General features: G+C 44.4%; 1 protein-coding gene across 1 annotated transcript in view; it reads right to left on the bottom strand.

Moving 5' to 3' along the window:
• The window catches only part of ISM1 (isthmin 1), a 75,488-nt gene that overhangs the window by 11,534 nt on the left and 45,778 nt on the right, over nt 1-18,176 (bottom strand). The window contains exons 2-3 of the mRNA XM_058563226.1: nt 16,121-16,360; nt 6,970-7,234 (exon numbers count right to left, since the gene is read on the bottom strand). Coding sequence (XP_058419209.1) covers nt 6,970-7,234; nt 16,121-16,360 — 505 coding nt within the window. The remainder of the gene's footprint in view (nt 1-6,969; nt 7,235-16,120; nt 16,361-18,176) is intronic.

Genomic DNA, 18,176 nt, shown 5'->3' with positions numbered 1-18,176 from the left:
TTGTTACGCAGCAGTAGATAATTGATACACAATGATAAAGCTAGAAATGGTCCTTTGAGGTCATTACTCAACATTCATCCAATGAGTATTTACTGAGGCCCCATTATATGCCAGGCACAATTCTAAGTATGTGGGATACATCATTAAATAAAACTTTCAAAGACCCCTGCCCTGGGGGAACTAATATTTTAGTGAGAAGAGTCAGATAATACTCAATAAACACAAAAAATGAGTAAATTATGCAGTATATTAGAAGTTGATGAGTGGTATGGAAAAAGGAGAATCAGGCCAGGCTCGGGGGGCCTGGGAGTGTGAGAGATGTGAGAGAGGATGGTATATTATCTAGACTAACTTCCTTTCTTTAAAAGTAAGGAAACTAAGCCCTGGAGTGGTTGAGTGACTTATCCAAGGTCATAAAGGTAACAGAAAGGAAAGCTTGGGCTCTAGTGCTAAGCCCTTCGTCTCTAAAGCTGACTCTTTCTGCCGCATCTCCATTCTGTAATAATTTCTCCTGGTTTATCCAAATCTTCCTGCAGCCTTGGGGCCTCTGCTGGTGCCAAGTACAGAGCTACAGGCATGTGCCTTGCAGAGAAGGGGTCCTGTCTGTTCATAACAGGTCGTGGTGATTGTTATTACATAGGCCAAGCAAGAATGTAGTCCACACATGTTTCTACCTGAACTGCGGGCCCCGTGCCAGCCTCCCAGGCTGTTGTTTACATGGCATTCACTCTGAACACTCTTCAGGCAAACACAGGGCCGCTGAGTCTCCTCAGCCCATTAAGCAGAGTCGAGAGGATTCAGAGTGTGTCCTCTTCCCTAACCCAGAGCGGAGAGTTTGCTCACAACTTGCCTGCCCCCAGGGGCTCCATCCATCTCTCCCCCCTCCCAAAAAGGAATTTTTCCAAACTTTGATTTTCTTCTAAGAAATGGTTTTCCAATCACACGGCCAAACAGATGTTTGAAACTACTGCCTCGTGTAAGGGAGTTGGGCCTGCTTCCCCAGTGTCAGCCTTCTTCATCTCTCCCATCTCGCACTAGGCATCAACACAGTAGAACTGGAGAGACATGCTGCTTCCAGAGAGAGAGAAACCACTGAGGTTGGAGCCATTGCTGCTCCCCCCAAGACCTCTGTGGTCTGGTATCTCGTGGTAATCTCTCAGAGAACAACAGAGATGTGCCTGGAACACTCACATAACTGCACTCTCATCAGCAGGGGCATCCAGGTGCAGCGGGTTATACAGATGTGAACACATTCAACCACATCCTGCATGCACCACCGAGGCCAGATTTTGTTAAAGGGAACAACAACAACAACAAGTCACAAGTAAAGATTGTAATGTCTTTAGACTCATAAAAAGGGGGCAGTGGGTCAGCCAGAAAAGGCTTATTAAATCACAGAGGTAGAGTTCGTGTCACCTGAGTGGCGGGTACCTGCATAAAACATAGTCCAATGATGCCAAGTGGTGTCTTGGTTGACTCAGCAGAAGCAATGGGGCCTCAACCATCTAGAAATCTCTTGCAACCTATCCTCCCTGTTACAGTAATATGGAGAGCTAATTTTGGGAAATACCATCCCTAAACTTTAAGATGTTAGCATTAAATGCACCATGAGGCTTATATTGGAATCTCTGCATGAGGTATTTCTTGTTTTGGTTTCTTGGATCTAAATTATTGAATGCTAATTCTGTGTCTAATTATGCAAAAAATGACTTCCATAATTCTTCTCCCCATATCCACTGCTTTGGTGATGACCGTCTCACACTGACCCCAGCCCGGGCCATGGGACTTATTTGGCCAATAGGAAAATAGCAAATATTATGCAGACAGAGGCTGGAAAAGCGCTTGTGCATTAGGGCTTGCCTTCTTGCTGTAGGAAACTCTTCCATCGCCATGTGAAGAGCCTGGGCTAGTGTCCTGGAGGATGAGAGACTAGGTGGAGAGAGGTCCTGGCCATCTCAGCACCCTCGGCTGTCAGGCTGGGACCATATCATTGTGAGAGAAACCATGCTAGACCATGCAGCCCCAGCCAAGCCAGCCCAGAACAGTCCAGACAACCTGCAGACTTTTGAGAGAGAACATATTTGTTCTTTTAAAGATTTTATTTATTTATTTTTTCCTCCAAAGCCCCAGTAGATAGTTGTGTGTCAATATTTGTTCTTTTAAGCCACTAAATTTTGGGGGTGGTTTCTTTTTTTTTTTTTTTTAATTTATTTTTTCCCCCAAAGCCCCAGTAGATTGTTGTATGTCATAGCTGCACATCCTTCTAGTTGCTGTATGTGGGACGCGGCCTCAGCATGGCCGGAGAAGCGGTGCATCGGTGCGCACCCGGGATCTGAACCTGGGCCACCAGCGGCAGAGTGCACGCACTTAACCACTAAGCCACGGGGCCGGCCCTGGGGGTGGTTTCCTAAGCAGCAAAAGCTAACCGTTACAAATACACTATAAAATTCTCCCTAAAATACACTCTTAGATGGCTAGCAGATTCTGGAACCAGGAAGGATTTACTATCGCAGTGAGTAGCTTGCTCCACGTCTTTATTTTAAATGCTCACAAAGCATTTATTTTCTAAACATTTTTTTTATATTGGTCCCCCAAAGTCAGGCACAAACATTTAGATAGCCATGTGGCTAATCATTTCTATTGGGCCAGCAACGGAATGAAGCAGCCTCGTAGGAAAAACAGTGTACATGAGCTCATGGCCCGGAAGCCTCTATAGCACACTGCCTCAGACGAACATCCCAGCAAAGACTCTCCTCTTGGAGATTTCTATTTGTTCAATGTGTTCACAGGACAGAAAGGGAATTTCTGACTGTGGGACAAGGCTTTGAGGGCAGTATTCCTTTCTGTTACAATAAAACAAGGCTGTTCTCATTTGCTCATCTATATGGAGCATCACTCAAGCAGAAAACAAACGTGAGCAGCAGTAATTGCAAAGATGACAACAAAGACAGTGAACAACAGTCCTTGTAAACATTTATATGGTGCTTTGACAGCCCCTATCTGTGACATCAAAGAGCTCAGTGAGGGAAGAAAACAATCCACAGTGCAGTGGGCTAAGAGCTGGGGTTCAAGGATGTCATTTGAAATTTTACAGTAGTTATTACTCAGTTTCAGGGCCACTGGCAAGCCTCTACCACTAATCCTAGATGATAGTGGCTACCAATTACTGAGGGCTTGCTTTAACCAGCTGCTCCATCTAAACACAGAGACTTAACTCCTATAATAATCCTGCAAGGTAGGTAGAAAAATCCTCCTTTTATGGATAAGGAAACTGAGGCTCAGAGAGGTTAAGGTACCTGCCTAAGGTCAAAGCTCAAACTTGGCAGAGCTGGGATTAGATCTGAGGTCTCTCTTCTCCTGCCCTATCCTGTTCTATATCCTGGTATTCCAGCAGCTTTGATTCTGGCCTAAGTCGGCCTCCTTTCATTAAGACACTCACTTATGTGGCCATAATTCAAAATTACAAAGAAAAATCCTTGAAAAAAATCACTGTGAAATGTTCTATTAAAGTAGGACCATGACCAGTTAGAGAACTGCAAAGAACTGAGTCCCTACCCAGATTATAAGCAGTGCCCATCTGATTTCATCATGCAGGTTATTCAGAACAATTTTGGGAAGAGTATACTACTGTTTGACAGAAAAATATTTATTTGGACTCTTTTTTGCCCTGGATGATACCTTAAGTATCTACACAGAAGTATTTATTTATTTATTTTTTGTGAGGAAGATCAGCCCTGAGCTAACATCTGTGCTAATCCTCCTCTCTTTGCTGAGGAAGATCGGCTCTGAGCTAACATCTATTGCCAATCCTCCTTTTTTTTTCCCCCAAAGGCCCAGTAGATAGTTGTATGTCATACTTGCACATCCTTCTAGTTGCTGTATGTGGGACGTGGCCTCAGCATGGTCGGACAAGTGGTGCGTCAGTGCGCGCCGGGGATCTGAACCTGGGCCGCCAGTAGCGGAGCGCGCACACTTAACCGCTAAGCCACAGGGCCGGCCCCTACACAGAATTATTTAAAATGCAGTATGTCGGGCGGCCCCGTGGCTTAGCGGTTAAGTGCGCGCGCTCCGCTCCTGGTGGCCCGGGTTCGGATCCCGGGCGCGCACCAACGCACCGCTTGTCCGGCCATGCTGAGGCCGCGTCCCACATACAGCAACTAGCAGGATGTGCAACTATGACATACAACTATCTACTGGGGCTTTGGAGAAGGAAAAAAGGAGGAGGATTGGCAATAGATGTTAGCTCAGAGCCGGTCTTCCTCAGCAAAAAGAGGAGGATTAGCATGGATGTTAGCTCAGGGCTGATCTCCCTCACAAAAAAAAAAAAAAAAAAAAAAAATGCAGTGTGTCAAACACAGTCCAAAGTTGAGCCAATTCATGGTCACATTATGTGTTTATTGGGTCTAACTATCTTCTGTTGTGTATTTTATAATTTATTCTAAAGATACAATTATATTCTATTTATTTCACCTAGGATTTTTTTAAATACTCTTTGGCCATAAACATTTAAATTCTTATTAAAAATCCTACCTTAAAAAATCTGAGATCTATATCCTCCACAAAGACTAGTTCCTGTGGCAATTTGAGCCCGTTTCAGACAAGGCAGCCAGCACTTAGGCACAGTGACTTGAGCTGCTTTACCATTGCATGAACCTCACCTTCCTGGGCTGTATGTTCTCCCCCTGTGTCCTCCACAGCACCCAACATAGGGATAAATACTCAGAAATTGCTCAAGAGTTGGTTCATTGAAATAAAGGAGGTCTCAGCTCATCTGATGCTATATGGAATTCTGGAAATCACATGTTCCTTGTAAGCCAGTGTGAGAAGCAGTAATCATTACTCATTTCGCAAATGCTACTGAACATCTACAACATGCTTAGAATCTTGCTACTCAAAGTGTGGTCCGAGGACCAGCAGTGTCAGCTTCACCAGGGCTCCTGCCCCTTTCTTACATCTACTGCATCAGAAGCTGCATTTTAACAAGACCCTCAGGAGATCTGTGTGCACATTAAAGTCTGAGAAGCACTGCCTTAGAGATATCATAAGGGACAAGATCGTCTTTATAAAGTAGCAATCCTGACACATCTAGTCCAATGATGGGAAGTTACTAAGAGAGACTCCAACATTAAGTTCAGCACCAGACTTTTCCTCCCATTCCTATCTTCCAATCTGTGTCCATTTCTACAACCACTCTACTTTCCTAAAAGATGTGCTATTTTTTTCCCCAGAGAGGCAGAATAACATAGTGGTTAAGAGAACAGTGTCTGGACCCAGACTGTCTGAGATGAATCCTAGGTCTTGACTCTTGAGGTCAAGTTGTTTAAATTCTCTAGGCTTCAGTTTTCCCATCTGTAAAGTGAGGTACCTGCCTCAGAGAGTTGCATAAATGAGCTAATATAGATGAGATGCCATGAAGAGGAACTGGTGTGTGGTAAGTGCTATATAAAGATTGGCTACTATTCCCAGTCCTTCTTCTTGGAAAGTAGATAAATTAGACTTCCTCTGGGCTAGATGGGGTATGAGAGCTCTCTTTCTGCTCCTCTAGCATTTGATGTGTATCTCTACCATAACACTATTTTGCTCTATCAGTTAATTTTTCTCCTTTTGTCCACAGATAAGTGAGATTCTCTTTAGGGAAGGACTGTGTCTTACTCATTTTTGGATTCCCAGCATCTAGCACAGTGCTAGACACAAGACATGCTCTTAATAAAGACATGTCTGTTGAACAACTGAATGATGTGGCTGAAAAAAAATTATCTTACTGTTTTGGAAGTTGCCTAGAATGATCTATTAGTGGGCAGAGATGACTCTCCAATATACAACTGGTCTTTCTGCTGAAAAACGGGGTAAGGGGTAAGGGTGAGAGTGCAAATGGTGCAAGACAAGTCATCCTTATCATATAGTGTTTGCTCTTAAGTCTGCTTATAGTGAAGCCACAAGAACATCATGATGATGGATGCATTTGTAAGATATCAAATATTCTTATAATACAAGGCACACTGCCTGTTCCCCCATGAAGGCTGGCCAGATGCTTGACAAATCTGTTTCCTCTTCTCCTTGGATACACAGAAAACATTTCCCAGCCTCCCTTGCATATATATGGGGTCATATGATCAAGTCTTGCCAATAGAATTTGAGCAGATGTGTTGTGTCATCTCCAGGTGGAGGCGGTTAAGAGCGAGTGTGCCTTTTCCAGGCTCTGTCTCTCTACTTGGCTGCCAGCCAGATGCAGAGCATCCAGTGGATAACTCTCAGGCCCTAACAGTTGGTGGAGCTTCAAGATGGAAGAAGCCTGGGTCCCTGAATGACGGAGTGGAGCTGATTTCCCTCCTAGCCTGTCTCCCATCTCAACTGAAGTGAGAAATGAACTTTTATTATTTTAAGTCATTGAATTTAGAATTTGTTTGTTACCTCACCTACCCTACTCTAAAAACATGGGAAACTATATGTCCCAACTTGGGGTCTTGAAATTTATTTGGAGGGGAGGCCTAACTTTGACAATTCGTGACACACATGTTTATGTGGATTCCCAAGGGCCACTCCACTCCCAAGTAAATATAACATTATTGCCTGGTCAAAGAAAGCAGCTGGACATACCTCTTATACTAAATTGATTTTTAGGATGAATTTTTATAGTTAAATGTACAGGGAAGTTAATTTGGTGATTTCTTCATTTTTAGGAAAAAAAACTAAAATTGGGGGGGGGAGGCAGAGCCTCAAAGACCACTAACTAAAAAAAATTATCTCCTAGGATAATTGGTATGATTTTAAAATTATAGTCTTTCCAGAAAAACATGGCCACCAGTGCCTCCTTGGGGCTTCTGTGGAAGAGTCTTTATGAGGTATGCCTCATAGAAGACCAAAAGCCGCATACTGTAAACTGAGTTTTGCTTGGCTCCATGTCCGTTAGGTCTCATCATCCTCATTTATTCTCCCCATCAATTTTATATTACTGGGTGGTAAACTCACCATATTCTGGCTGCTCTTTGGTTTCAAAAGTCCGGTGACCTGGGGCCGGACGGTCCCACCCCCTGGGGGCGTTGAGGAAGTTGCTGTCATCTGAGGTACTGTCGTACTTGTAGTCTTGGTCCCCGCTGTTGGCCCTCGCCAGGGACAAGGACCTCTGCCACCAGGCCCGCCAGTCAGGGGATGGGACTGACCAGCTGGGCTTATTCTCCGGAGGCTGATCTTTATCTGCTTCAGAGTCAGGACCGTCCACCACCTCTATGGTGACCTGAAGAATTCAGAACAGGCCAGGGTCAATGAGGAGTCAAAAGCCTCCAAGCCGGGTGACCCTTGGAAGAAAGTCTGAGAGAGCAGAGGCAGACGATGGATGCGTCCCTCACGCAGGAAAGCTGAGACTGCATGGTGATACGGAATGGAAAACATCCAGGGACGGCCCAAGTCAACCCCACGACTGGATAGAACTGACGTACACAGGCCGGGCCTCGGGTTGGGAGGAGACAGTTTATCACTAGGGTGCCTGATTTGCTGACGACTACATTGCTGGGAAGTCTTTAATTCAAGGAGTAAACATGTACTATATATGTTCCTGAAGTGACACAAGAATAACTATAATAAAACTGAACACTTATTGAGTACTAGCTCTGTACCAGGTGCTGTTCTAAATGCTCTACATGTATTAATTTATTTAATCCTCATAACAACCTTACAAGGTTGGTACTATTGATTGGCCCCTGTGGTTGATTATCTGCAAAGATGGCCCTGGCAATTCCTCCCATCCCTGTATGTGTGTGCCACACCTCCCATCAAGAGGTGGAGTTTATTTCCCCTCCCTTTCAATATGGGCTGGCCTTGTGACTCATTTGGCTAGTAGAATATGGTAGGAGTGACAATGTGACAAGCCTTGCCAGGTCTTATAGCTTCCATTTTCATTTTCTTGGAATCTGCATACCATTATGTAAGGAAGCCCAGCCTAGACGACTGCACACATAGAGACCACATGAAGTGGGAGACCACACAAAGGAGAACTGAGGCTCCTCAGCCCATGGCTAGCTCCACAGCCTCAGTCATGTGAGTGGGGCCATCTTGTATCCTCCAGCTCAGTTGGGTCACCCCAGCCAATACCATGTGAAGCAGAGACGAGCTCTCCTGGCTGAGCCCTGATCAAATTCCTGACCCATAGGACTGTGAGCAATCCAACGATCATTGCTTCAAGCTATTAAGTTTTGGGGTGGTTGCTAAACAGCAACAGATAGCTATTTACAGAAAGGGAAAACTGGCACACTGAGAAATTAACAACTTGCCTGAGGTCACACAGCTAGTAAGTGGCAGACATGGATAGTCTGGCTGGAGAGCCCATGCTTTTACCAGCTTTGCTACACTGCCTCTCAAAAAGTAAGTAACAGAATTACCATCCTCTCATACAACTGAAGGAGCAAAGAGGCCACAGATGCTGGGGGTGGGGGTTGGAGGTGGAGGCTGGATGCCACAGGATGTATAGAGATGTGAGCACAAAGTCCTTAAGATCCAGGCTTTCACAGCTATGATTTTCACTCATCCCGTAGTCCAGAATCAGTGCGCACACTCCTCAACCGACCCTCAGGGTCAGAGCAGATAGTCTCAGAGCCAAGGTTAGAACTTGCTCTTGGATTTCCAGAGCCTAGTTTTAAAGTCACAGGGCTGGAAGAATGCAGTTTCTTGGCTCCAAGAGACAATCAACGTAGAGAAACTTGTTTAAAAAATATAATAAAAGACTCATTGGGTTCCTTTGGCCATCGCATAGCTCTTGCAACACCCACTGGATGAGTTATGTGCAAATGAATCGGAAACATACATTCCAAGTAATCAGCGCAAGATGTACTGGACAGATGCATTTCCAGTTTTGCCCTAACCCGACATCTGAGAGAGTTACTGGGATGCTCTGCCAAATTGCACTGGGGTGCGCCCATCCCTGAGACAAACAGCCCCTTCCTTTTGTGTTAGAAATGGGGAGGTCTGAGTTCTACCTGCTTTGACATTCAAAGGGAGCTGCCCACCTGATGGTGGGCCTGGGCTGTGGTCTTGTGTCATCCAGACAAAAGGTCAAGAGTGTGGTCTTCAATCCCAGAGTAAACTCGGGCTGCAGCAAGCCAAGGGCATCTTTTCCTCTGGTGTGGGATGCCTAGATGGGCACCATTGGCTTTATTCCATGCCACCACCATTACTCCCGTCTTGTAAGCATCCGTTGCAAATTTATAAACAATTATGGAACTTTTAGTAACCCCCAAAAAGAAAAAATGGAAGAGAAGAAAGGAAAACATCATATGTCTTGTATCATTGCTGTTTGCTGGAACGGATGGTTGCTGGAGAGTGATGGTGACCAGGACCCACACACAACCCTGGAAGGACAAGTGCAGAAGGACTGCGCAGCTAGGCAGCATAGAACCAAGCTGGGCAGTGACAGGGCAATGCTAGCTTTTGGAGACATAACCTTTCTCCTCTGCAGTCCTGTCCCCCTCTGGCTGCAGCAGAACAACAGCCGCAACAATCGTCTGTAAGGCTATTAAGGGTCTTGGAGGGGAGAAGCTGCCAAGAGCCAGGCAAGCCTGCAATTATGGTAATGAAATCAGTCTCTGGGTAGAAGATAAGGGGGAACATGCCCAACAGTTTGGTATTCCATTTGTATTCAGACTGGAGTCAAAGGGATTGCCTAAACAAAACATGCCCTGCAATTTCTCCAAGCTGGGAATAAAAACAATTTCATATTTTAAGCTATTACCGTCAATACGATTATATATTTTTTTCCAAACTGCTGCTCAGATCCAAACAAAACAGATTTGTTGCCTGGCCAGGCAATGAGTAGCAAAATACAAATTTATGCCAAAAACTATATCGATGACTAAATCTCAACAGCTTAGAGTTTTCTTTTTTTCCTTTAATTTCTAGCCACTGCCCCAACTGAATTAAAAACACAAAACAAAAAAACACACAAACCTTAGGATCCACCCTTCCCTGCAGTTAATAATATGGAAACCTCATACTGATATCAGAAGAAGAAATCTAATCTTGAACCTGAAATTTCATAGGCATTCAATTAAAAGGACTTAATAAGCATGATCAATGACTTCTCGAATGGTGGGGATTAGTTTTATATTCCCTGTTGCTCTTATTGTATTTACATGTTCTTTAGCATCAAAGAATCTGTTTATAAAGATGTCCTGAACAATAATCGATGTGACGAGCTGAAGGTGTGGGAGTGAGCGCAGCAGATTTCCAAGCTGATAAAAACTCTAGATCTTACCGTCCTTTCTCAACCTTAATGCATATAATTGAAGTGTTTTAGTATATTTGTTTCTTCTGGGCTTTTCCACACCATAAATCAAGACAGTAAAAGAAAGAGAACTCTTTCAAAAGACCCAAGTCCAACTTCTGGCAGAATCTCGTCAGCTCTAAAAAAGAGAGAGCAAAATAGTTCCATTTTGGGGAATTCTGTCCAAAATTGGGAAATGAGGATAAGATGCTATGAAACATTACCAGCTTCTTTCCTCCTCTTGATAGTTAAAACATTTATTACAAACAAATTCTTTACTCTTGCTCTGAAAAGCACTTTCCATAGGAAAACTAACACAATTCTCAGTCTAACTGCTAATAAACTAGTGACACTGAGAATACAGAAGCCTTGATCTTCTGAACTCAAGAGAATGTTCTAGATTCTTCTAGCTTGTTGGTCTTCTAAGCCTTGAGAGAGCTATGGCGACTAGGTAGGCATAGGTTGGTATTTCCCAGAGAGGAAAATGAGCCCTGAGAGGTGAAGTGATTTCCTCAGGAGTACAGAACATCCAGGGACAGGAAGACAGTCTCCAGTGAAGGGTTTTAGGCCCCAGATTAGGTACCCCTCCCTCCTTGACAATTGCTGCAGAAAGAACACAAAACGGACTAGGAAGACATATAATCCCCTCCTCTCAGACCCACTGATGCTCTAAAAACAACTCTGGCAACCCAGCTAATGGTGGTTAATGCTTTGAGACTTGCAGCATGCTTGCCCAAACATTACTGCTCATTCTACACAAATTAGACCGAAATGTCAGGCATAGAAACTGGCTTGGAGAATTCAAGTTCCCTAGGTGAGTAGCAACGAAGGTGTAGAGCTGGTTTCAAAACTTGGTCTTCTGATTCCCAGTTATTTTATACACGTTTCCTTTGTCATCTTCAGCCCCCTTGTCATCACCAACCAGCATCTACCAGTTTGGGGAATCTTACCATATACCTGGCCCTGTGGTAAGTGCTTCACACAGATGGTCTCATTTAATCCTCATGACAACTCTATGTGTACGTAGTATAGTAGGTACTCATCGGTAGTATTATCATTCCCATTTTATAGGCAAGGAAACTGAGATATAGAGAGGTTGAGTAACCTGCATGAAGCCATAGAGGCCAAGCCTGGCAGACTAAATGATGGCGCCAGATCCCAAATGCAGCTCAGTGGACTCTGTAGCTCATATTCTGGACAGTAGTACCCCCTGAGAATCTGAACAATACAGGCTTGACCCATGGGCATGTGGGTCCATGTCTTGGGCACAGAAATTTCTTGGTTTTTACTTGGCCAGATCTGCCATTCCAAAAGTAATTTCGAGCAAAAGGAGAAGGGAAAATGAGAAGTAGAAGCACGTCCAACATTTGTGGCCAACTCGTCTGATTGTATCTTGTGGTACTCAAGAGGCCTATCGCCATGTAAATAAGTCGGTGCAAGGAAAAAAAGGCCTTTAGATGACTATTTTTAAGTCTCCCTCAATGTAAGAAAAGAAATCAGTCTATTGGTTGAAATGAATACTAATCTCAGCTTGATCCAGAAAAGAGAAATATTTGGTTATGAATAGCTACTGTGGTAATGAATTGATGCAGTAAGCCTAATAATGAGTTTATTTTAGAGATTTTTGTCTTTGCTATCTGATCGTCAGCACAGACCAAAAACCCAGCCAAGGATACTAAAGTTCACGTCTAACTTGTCCTGGGGGATTTACTTTCTTTCCTGAAGGATTTATTTATTTATTTATTTAAACAAAACCCAACTTCTAGTCTTGTTTTAAATTTAATATGGAGATTGGGTTCAGGAGTTTGAGGCTATTTCTTTCTATTTTTCCCACTGTTGTTGTTTTTTCCCACTTACTTCCATAGCCTGAAACCAGTCTTAAAATGGAGAACCTGCTCCACTGGGGACAGAGGCCACCTGGCTCAGAGGGGTTAAAAAAAATCTCTAAAAAGCAGGGTTTTTAAAAGGATTTCCCTTCCCAAAAGTCAAGAGGGATGTGTCGCCTTGCATGGCTCAGCAATGTCACTTGGGAAAGGTGTGGGCTGTTTGGTAGGAGGGACAGCGGACCCCAGGCTTGGAGCGTGGGAAACACTCCCAGACACTGGAGGGGTTGAGGAGGGAGTTCAGAGAGAGGGGTATCAAATTCCTGTTCAGCTCCCTGGCTTCAGTTAGAGATAACTAGGTGGGGACGAGGGGCAGGTTGCCAGGGGAGGGGGCAGATGAGGCCAGGGGCCCTGGCAGCGGAAGCCAACCCACTGATGCGCCCTTCACCTGTCTACACTCGGCTTCCCAGGGAGAGAAAATGCTTTGAGGGCCCGCGGTGATCAGTGGGGCTGCCTGCTTGGCTGAATCGCCCCGTGTCAAACCAGTGGATTTCAACAAAGGAGCAGTGCTGCAAGGAAGGGGCAAGAGCTGCCAACACGGAAACCATAAACCCCTTTTAGAAAGCACCTCATCTTTTAAAGGACCACCAGGGAACTGGTTTACTCAAGTGCAGTGGTGCATAGGCTGCAGTGGCCTGTGCTGTGTCTGTGTGTGCCTGTGTACGCGCGTGCCCGCACACACTGACAAGTAGACCTAGGGCTGGGGCTCCCAGGGGTAGCAGCTGCTTCATTCTCTCTTTGAACATCTTCCTGAGTGACCAACATTAACTTTTTGTGGTCTTCCAGAAAGAGAAGGCCAGAAATGCAGCTCCATTTTCTTTTCATTAGGGCCGACAGGTTATCAGATCAATAAAACATAAGCCACCCTGCCCCTCCGTACTGGAAAGTTAGCAGACACAGGGACTGTATAAAGCACGAGTGGAGTGACCCGACCAGGCAGTGGGCAAAGACATGGCATTGTCCTGGTCTTTTTAGGTTTTTGACTTTAATGGTATCTAGATTGGAGCTTTTTTTGGTTTCTAACCCCTTCTGCCAGTGACCCTGATATTTGGAGCTGTGGGGAAACCTATACTCTTGGGAGTAATGGTGATCTTTGCTGTTCAAAGGGTAACTCAAGAAAGATATGAGGCCCTCATAGGAGTGGCCCTGTCCCTCTTGCCGCTCTGCGTAACGAAGCATCCCTTTCGGAAGCAGCACCTGGAGGCGAACTTCTTGTTCCCGCTGGGGTGACGGTAAGAGAAAGTGAAAATGAAGCACTGATTGTTACTTTTCACCTGTTATAAGTTTATATAAACAGGTAGCTTCGGGTCTCAGAGGGGACGAGTGCACACAATTTCCACTTGTACCATCTCCACGGCCATACCTTTGTGACAGCACATGAGGAAGCTGCATTTTATAAAAGTCCAAGAGGCTCTGCCAGAGAGAACCATGTGTGGCCTTGTCATAACGCACCCTCCGTTTATTCTCCGCTTCCTCCTTTCATTCTAGTTCTCTCCTCACCCATCAACTCCAATAGGCCCTCACCCCTCGGGAAGCCCAGTGAAACTGTTCTGAAGCATTCTTTACTTCCCATCTGGCTAAACAACACAGCTTATGATGATGAAAAATGAATTGCAGTCTTGGCTGCTCTACTGAGCTCAGGCACAGATCCATCACATGGGCTGCAGAGGGGTTAGCACTTCATGGGTGCCCTCTTTTTTGGAAAAGTAATCTGGGTTTCCCAGATCTGTGGATCCCAACCACATTTGCACTACTGTTCTTCCCTGACATTTAGGTACTATTTCAAAAACGCTCAAGTGGGCTCTGGGGATTTTCTGACTGATGGTTTTAAATGGGAGAGAGAAAGGGGATCCTGAGAAATTCTGCTTGAAATTTGGTTCTTAGGTGGAGCCCTATGCACTTAGTAACTTTCCAGTGAGGGACCACTCTCCCTGTAGCCTTCCTCCCCTGCATCCAGGTGTTTTCTTGAAACTTTACATTAGTAATTCTTAAATCTATTACAGTAATAGCTCAGTCCTTAGCATTAAGCCCCACAGTGACATTTCCTACCTCGGGAAAAATGTGAGCCACAGCAAGCCTTACAACTGTTTTGGGCATGGCCTAAGCACACTTGAGGTGAGGGCAGTCTGGTCTAGGAACCATGAAATCTATAAACAAGGAAAAATCACTTCCTGTGGATGCAGGCATGATGGGGAGCCATGTTGAGCAACAGTAAGGAGAGGTCCACACCTTTTTTGCCAATTGGCACCCACCCCCAAGTGGATCTTTTGTTCTTTATCAGAGAGTCGTGGCCAGTTCCTGAAGAGAGGGTAGTGAAGCAAAAGGTCTGTTTTCCATTTAATCAATTAGAACAATACAAGACCTACCAGAAATATTAACTGGTACGTGCAGTGATTTCTGCACAGCGGTTGTCAAAGAGTGACCTCCAAAACATTTTTTACTTCTGTACCCTCAACACTGCCCCACCCTACTTGTTCCCATCTATTCAGATCTCCCCACCGTGGAACACAACATTTTTTCCTCCTCTGTCTCCATGATCCCTCTGGTACAGTGTTTGATGGTACCTGGGATCTTCACACCTATGTCATTTCCTGGAGGGAGAAGGCCTTGCATTTCTTAATTTCCCATAACCTAACACAGCATTTTATACACAGCCGGGGCTGGTCAATGTATTCCAGTAGAGGTGCATTCTCAATGACACTCGTTAGTCACCATGACACTGGTATTATGAGCAAAACAAGTCTGGCCAAGGAAATTTGATCTAGAATGGTGTCATGCAGAGAGCATTAGTCTTGAGAGAGACAGTTAACTTAATTAAAGCTCAATTGCTCTGAGGTCAGGTTCAGGAACTTTCTGCCATGTAAGCTAATTGGAATTTGACGCAGAGAGGAAGAATAAGAAAAAGCTGCCCCTCCCCAAATGAAAAGAATTGAGAACAAAGCTTAAAAGTATGGAAGCAGACAAATGAGGACAGGGGCTAGGTTGCCCGGGGCAAGCCTCCGTTAGCCACCATGCAGACCATCTCTGGGAAGAAACAGAGGGAGGTACAAGCAAAATTCAAAATTAGGATTTTGTCTCTGAAACACAAATTGGTGGGGTGAGTATTCTTGGGGGCCTGAGAGCCTGGATTTGAGCACCCAACAACAGTTTCCTGGTCATGTGACTTTGGGCAAACCAAACAGTAACTCCCTGAGTAGCTGCAGCATTATTGATAATACTGGAAAAGTGACATGTGCTCCCATTGCCTTCATGAGGATGTTGGGAGAGTCAAATCGGATGAAGATTTGCTTTGTAAAGGATTCTGTGCTATTTCAGTGTAGATGAGTGTGATTATTTTCAAGCCCAGGCATCTCTTCCCCTAACTGCCCATTTCCTTCCGCTTCGTCCCATTTCATCTTAGTGGTATGTATTCATCTCTGCCTTAGGAACTTCTGTTCTCACCTCCCTTTCTCTTAGCACATTTTTTTAATCAGTCATTGACACTTTAGACCAACTGAAGTGTTGTCAACTCCTAAGGGAATTTCTGGTGTCCAAGGCAAGCTGGAGAGGCATTTAAGAGAGAGTACCTTCCAGAGCACTTTTGAAATCATACTATGATTTGCCTAGTCTACTCATGTGTTAGATTGGTCCTTACCTATAGCTACCATATTTCATCAATTTCAAGGCATATTATTTTGCTTTTTGTTTTTACATTTTAACATGTCTGAAATCAGAATGTATCTTATAATCATTGGTGGGTCATATACTTTAATTAGCAGTATTTTCTTTTTTTAGTGGCTTATAAAATAATGGTGCATCTCACAATCAAGGGTGGTATCTAGACGAAACACAACACTGTTCTTATAGCAATAACATGATCACAAGCAGGATTCATTAAGAGGTGAGAAGAAAAGTGAGATAAGACAGCAGTTGCTCTGGAATCAGATCAGGAAACAAAGAGATGAACTGTTTCATTTTCTTCCACCTGTCAGCTGCCAAGCATTACCTGGATATTTGGATTCTGCCCATTGATATCAGCTTTGGAAAGGTCTGGAAAGTTTGGTAGATCAAGGAGAAAGGATCTGGGGCCATCTCTTTGCAATGAAGGGTGCCCATCCTCTTGCTGGAATCGCTGTCTGGGGAAGGGTTGGTGTGCAGCCTGGTGGTCCAGATGCTCCCCTGGTACTTCTTTGGAGAGAGGAAAGCTGGTTTCTGATGCAGAGTCACTTTCCAGGTTGAGGTTATTCTAAAACAAACAAACAAATAAATAGGAGATGCATGATTTAAAAACGTTACCCTTAAGAGTCCATTAAATTCAGGAGCAAAGAGAATTCCAGTGGCTGGAATTAAGCCAGGATGGTATTCCCAGCTCATTTTCATTCCCCATGGTTTAGTTTTTCCATCCTCAAAGGGCCAAATCATCAGGAAACTTTTCCCAGCCTGCTGCTTGGGAATTTTCTGAGGGCTAATGAGTTACGGTATATTTCTTAAACATCAAAGCACATCAACACAAAAGTGCCATTTGGAAGGAGAATAGGTGCGCATTTAGAACTGGAGTCAAATTCTGGTTTCCTTCTCATAGCGTCAATTGATTAACCACTCTGTCTTTAGTTATAGCCTCAGTGTCCAGAGTTTGTTTCTTTGGTGTGGGCCATGGAACAAAAGATCTGACCAAACTGGATAAAATACTTGAGCCAAATCATTGATTATATCCGTCCATCCATCCATCCACCCATCCACCCATCCAACCACCTATCCGTCCATCCATCCATCCATCCATCCATCCATCCATCCATCCATCCATCCAACAAGTGTCAACCACATGCTAGACACAGGAGATACAGCCATGAACAGGAGAGACATGGGCCTTATTCTTTTGGATTGTACATGTAGTTGGGGAGAATAAATGATAAAAACATAGATAAATAAAATCAGATGAGAGTGTGGTGATTGCTAAGAAGAGAAGGAAGAAAATGATAGAGTGGCCAGGGACAAATTAGATAGGTAGCGAGGGAAAACCCCTCTGAGAAGGTGATACTTGAGGTGAGATCTGAACACCTGCAACAATCTGGGGGAAGAACATTCTAGCAGAGGGAACAGCAAATAAGACAGTCCTGAGGTAGGTATGAACTTGGCTCATTTGAGGAACAGAAAGAAAGTCAGTGAAGCTGGTGGAGTGAAGGAGGGAAGAACAGCATGAGATGAGGATGAAGATATGGGGTAGCCAAAGAAAAAGTGACAAAAGGGCATTCTGAAATTTAATGCCTTTATTCTGAAAAAGAGAAGTGCAAGTCTGTTGTTTTTCCCAGCTAGTAAAAAATGTCTCTATTTATTTGTCACTAGGGGAAAATTTTTCCAGTGACTGAAGAGTGTAGAAGTTGCTAGACTTCTTTCCCAAGCCGGCCCTTCTTCTCCTCTCATTCTCCCTGGACCTCTTGTTGGAGGCTTCCTCCATCCCTTCAGGGATGGCATTTTCATGTTTACTGGTGGAGGAAGATGTAGAGATAGAATTTCACCAGCGTTTGGGTCAGTGGTTAATGTTCTTGTTATTCTTGCGCATGTTTTGGGGTTTTGGAGTGTATATTCCAGCACACTGTCTCCACAGGCACTCTCTGCCCCCTACCAGAGTGCCTTTGACCCAGCTTAGGGTTACATCTGGTATCAAAACACCCCTGACTCTGAGTACCCAAGGTCAAGAATGGCCTGAGGATGAAACACATGCAGCAGATAAATATCTTCTTAGAGAGCTAACCTGAGGAAATGGATTTGTCTGTATCTCTAAACAGAAACGGGGCTGAGGAATAAACTCATTGGGGCAGAGACCATCTTTGTGAAGGTTCCAAGAGGCCAAGAAGAGGGCTGAAATAGACAACATATCTGCTGTCTCGTCTTTAAAACAAGCAGTTACAGAGGGGGAAGCTGGCTGCTCCTCATCATGTTTTTGCTTGTCCTTCCTTTTTGCTCAGGAGATGTGGCTGGGGGCAGCGTCTTTGTCCACCTTTCCAGCCATCTCTCTGCCATGCTTTTTGTCCCTGGCACATCTTCATAGAGGGAGTTGCCCT

Source organism: Diceros bicornis, chromosome 19 (genome assembly GCF_020826845.1).
Source record: "Diceros bicornis minor isolate mBicDic1 chromosome 19, mDicBic1.mat.cur, whole genome shotgun sequence".
Taxonomy (NCBI): Eukaryota; Metazoa; Chordata; class Mammalia; order Perissodactyla; family Rhinocerotidae; genus Diceros; species Diceros bicornis.
The sequence above is the reverse complement of the archived record's forward strand: the minus strand, read 5'-3'. Positions and strand labels throughout refer to the sequence as shown.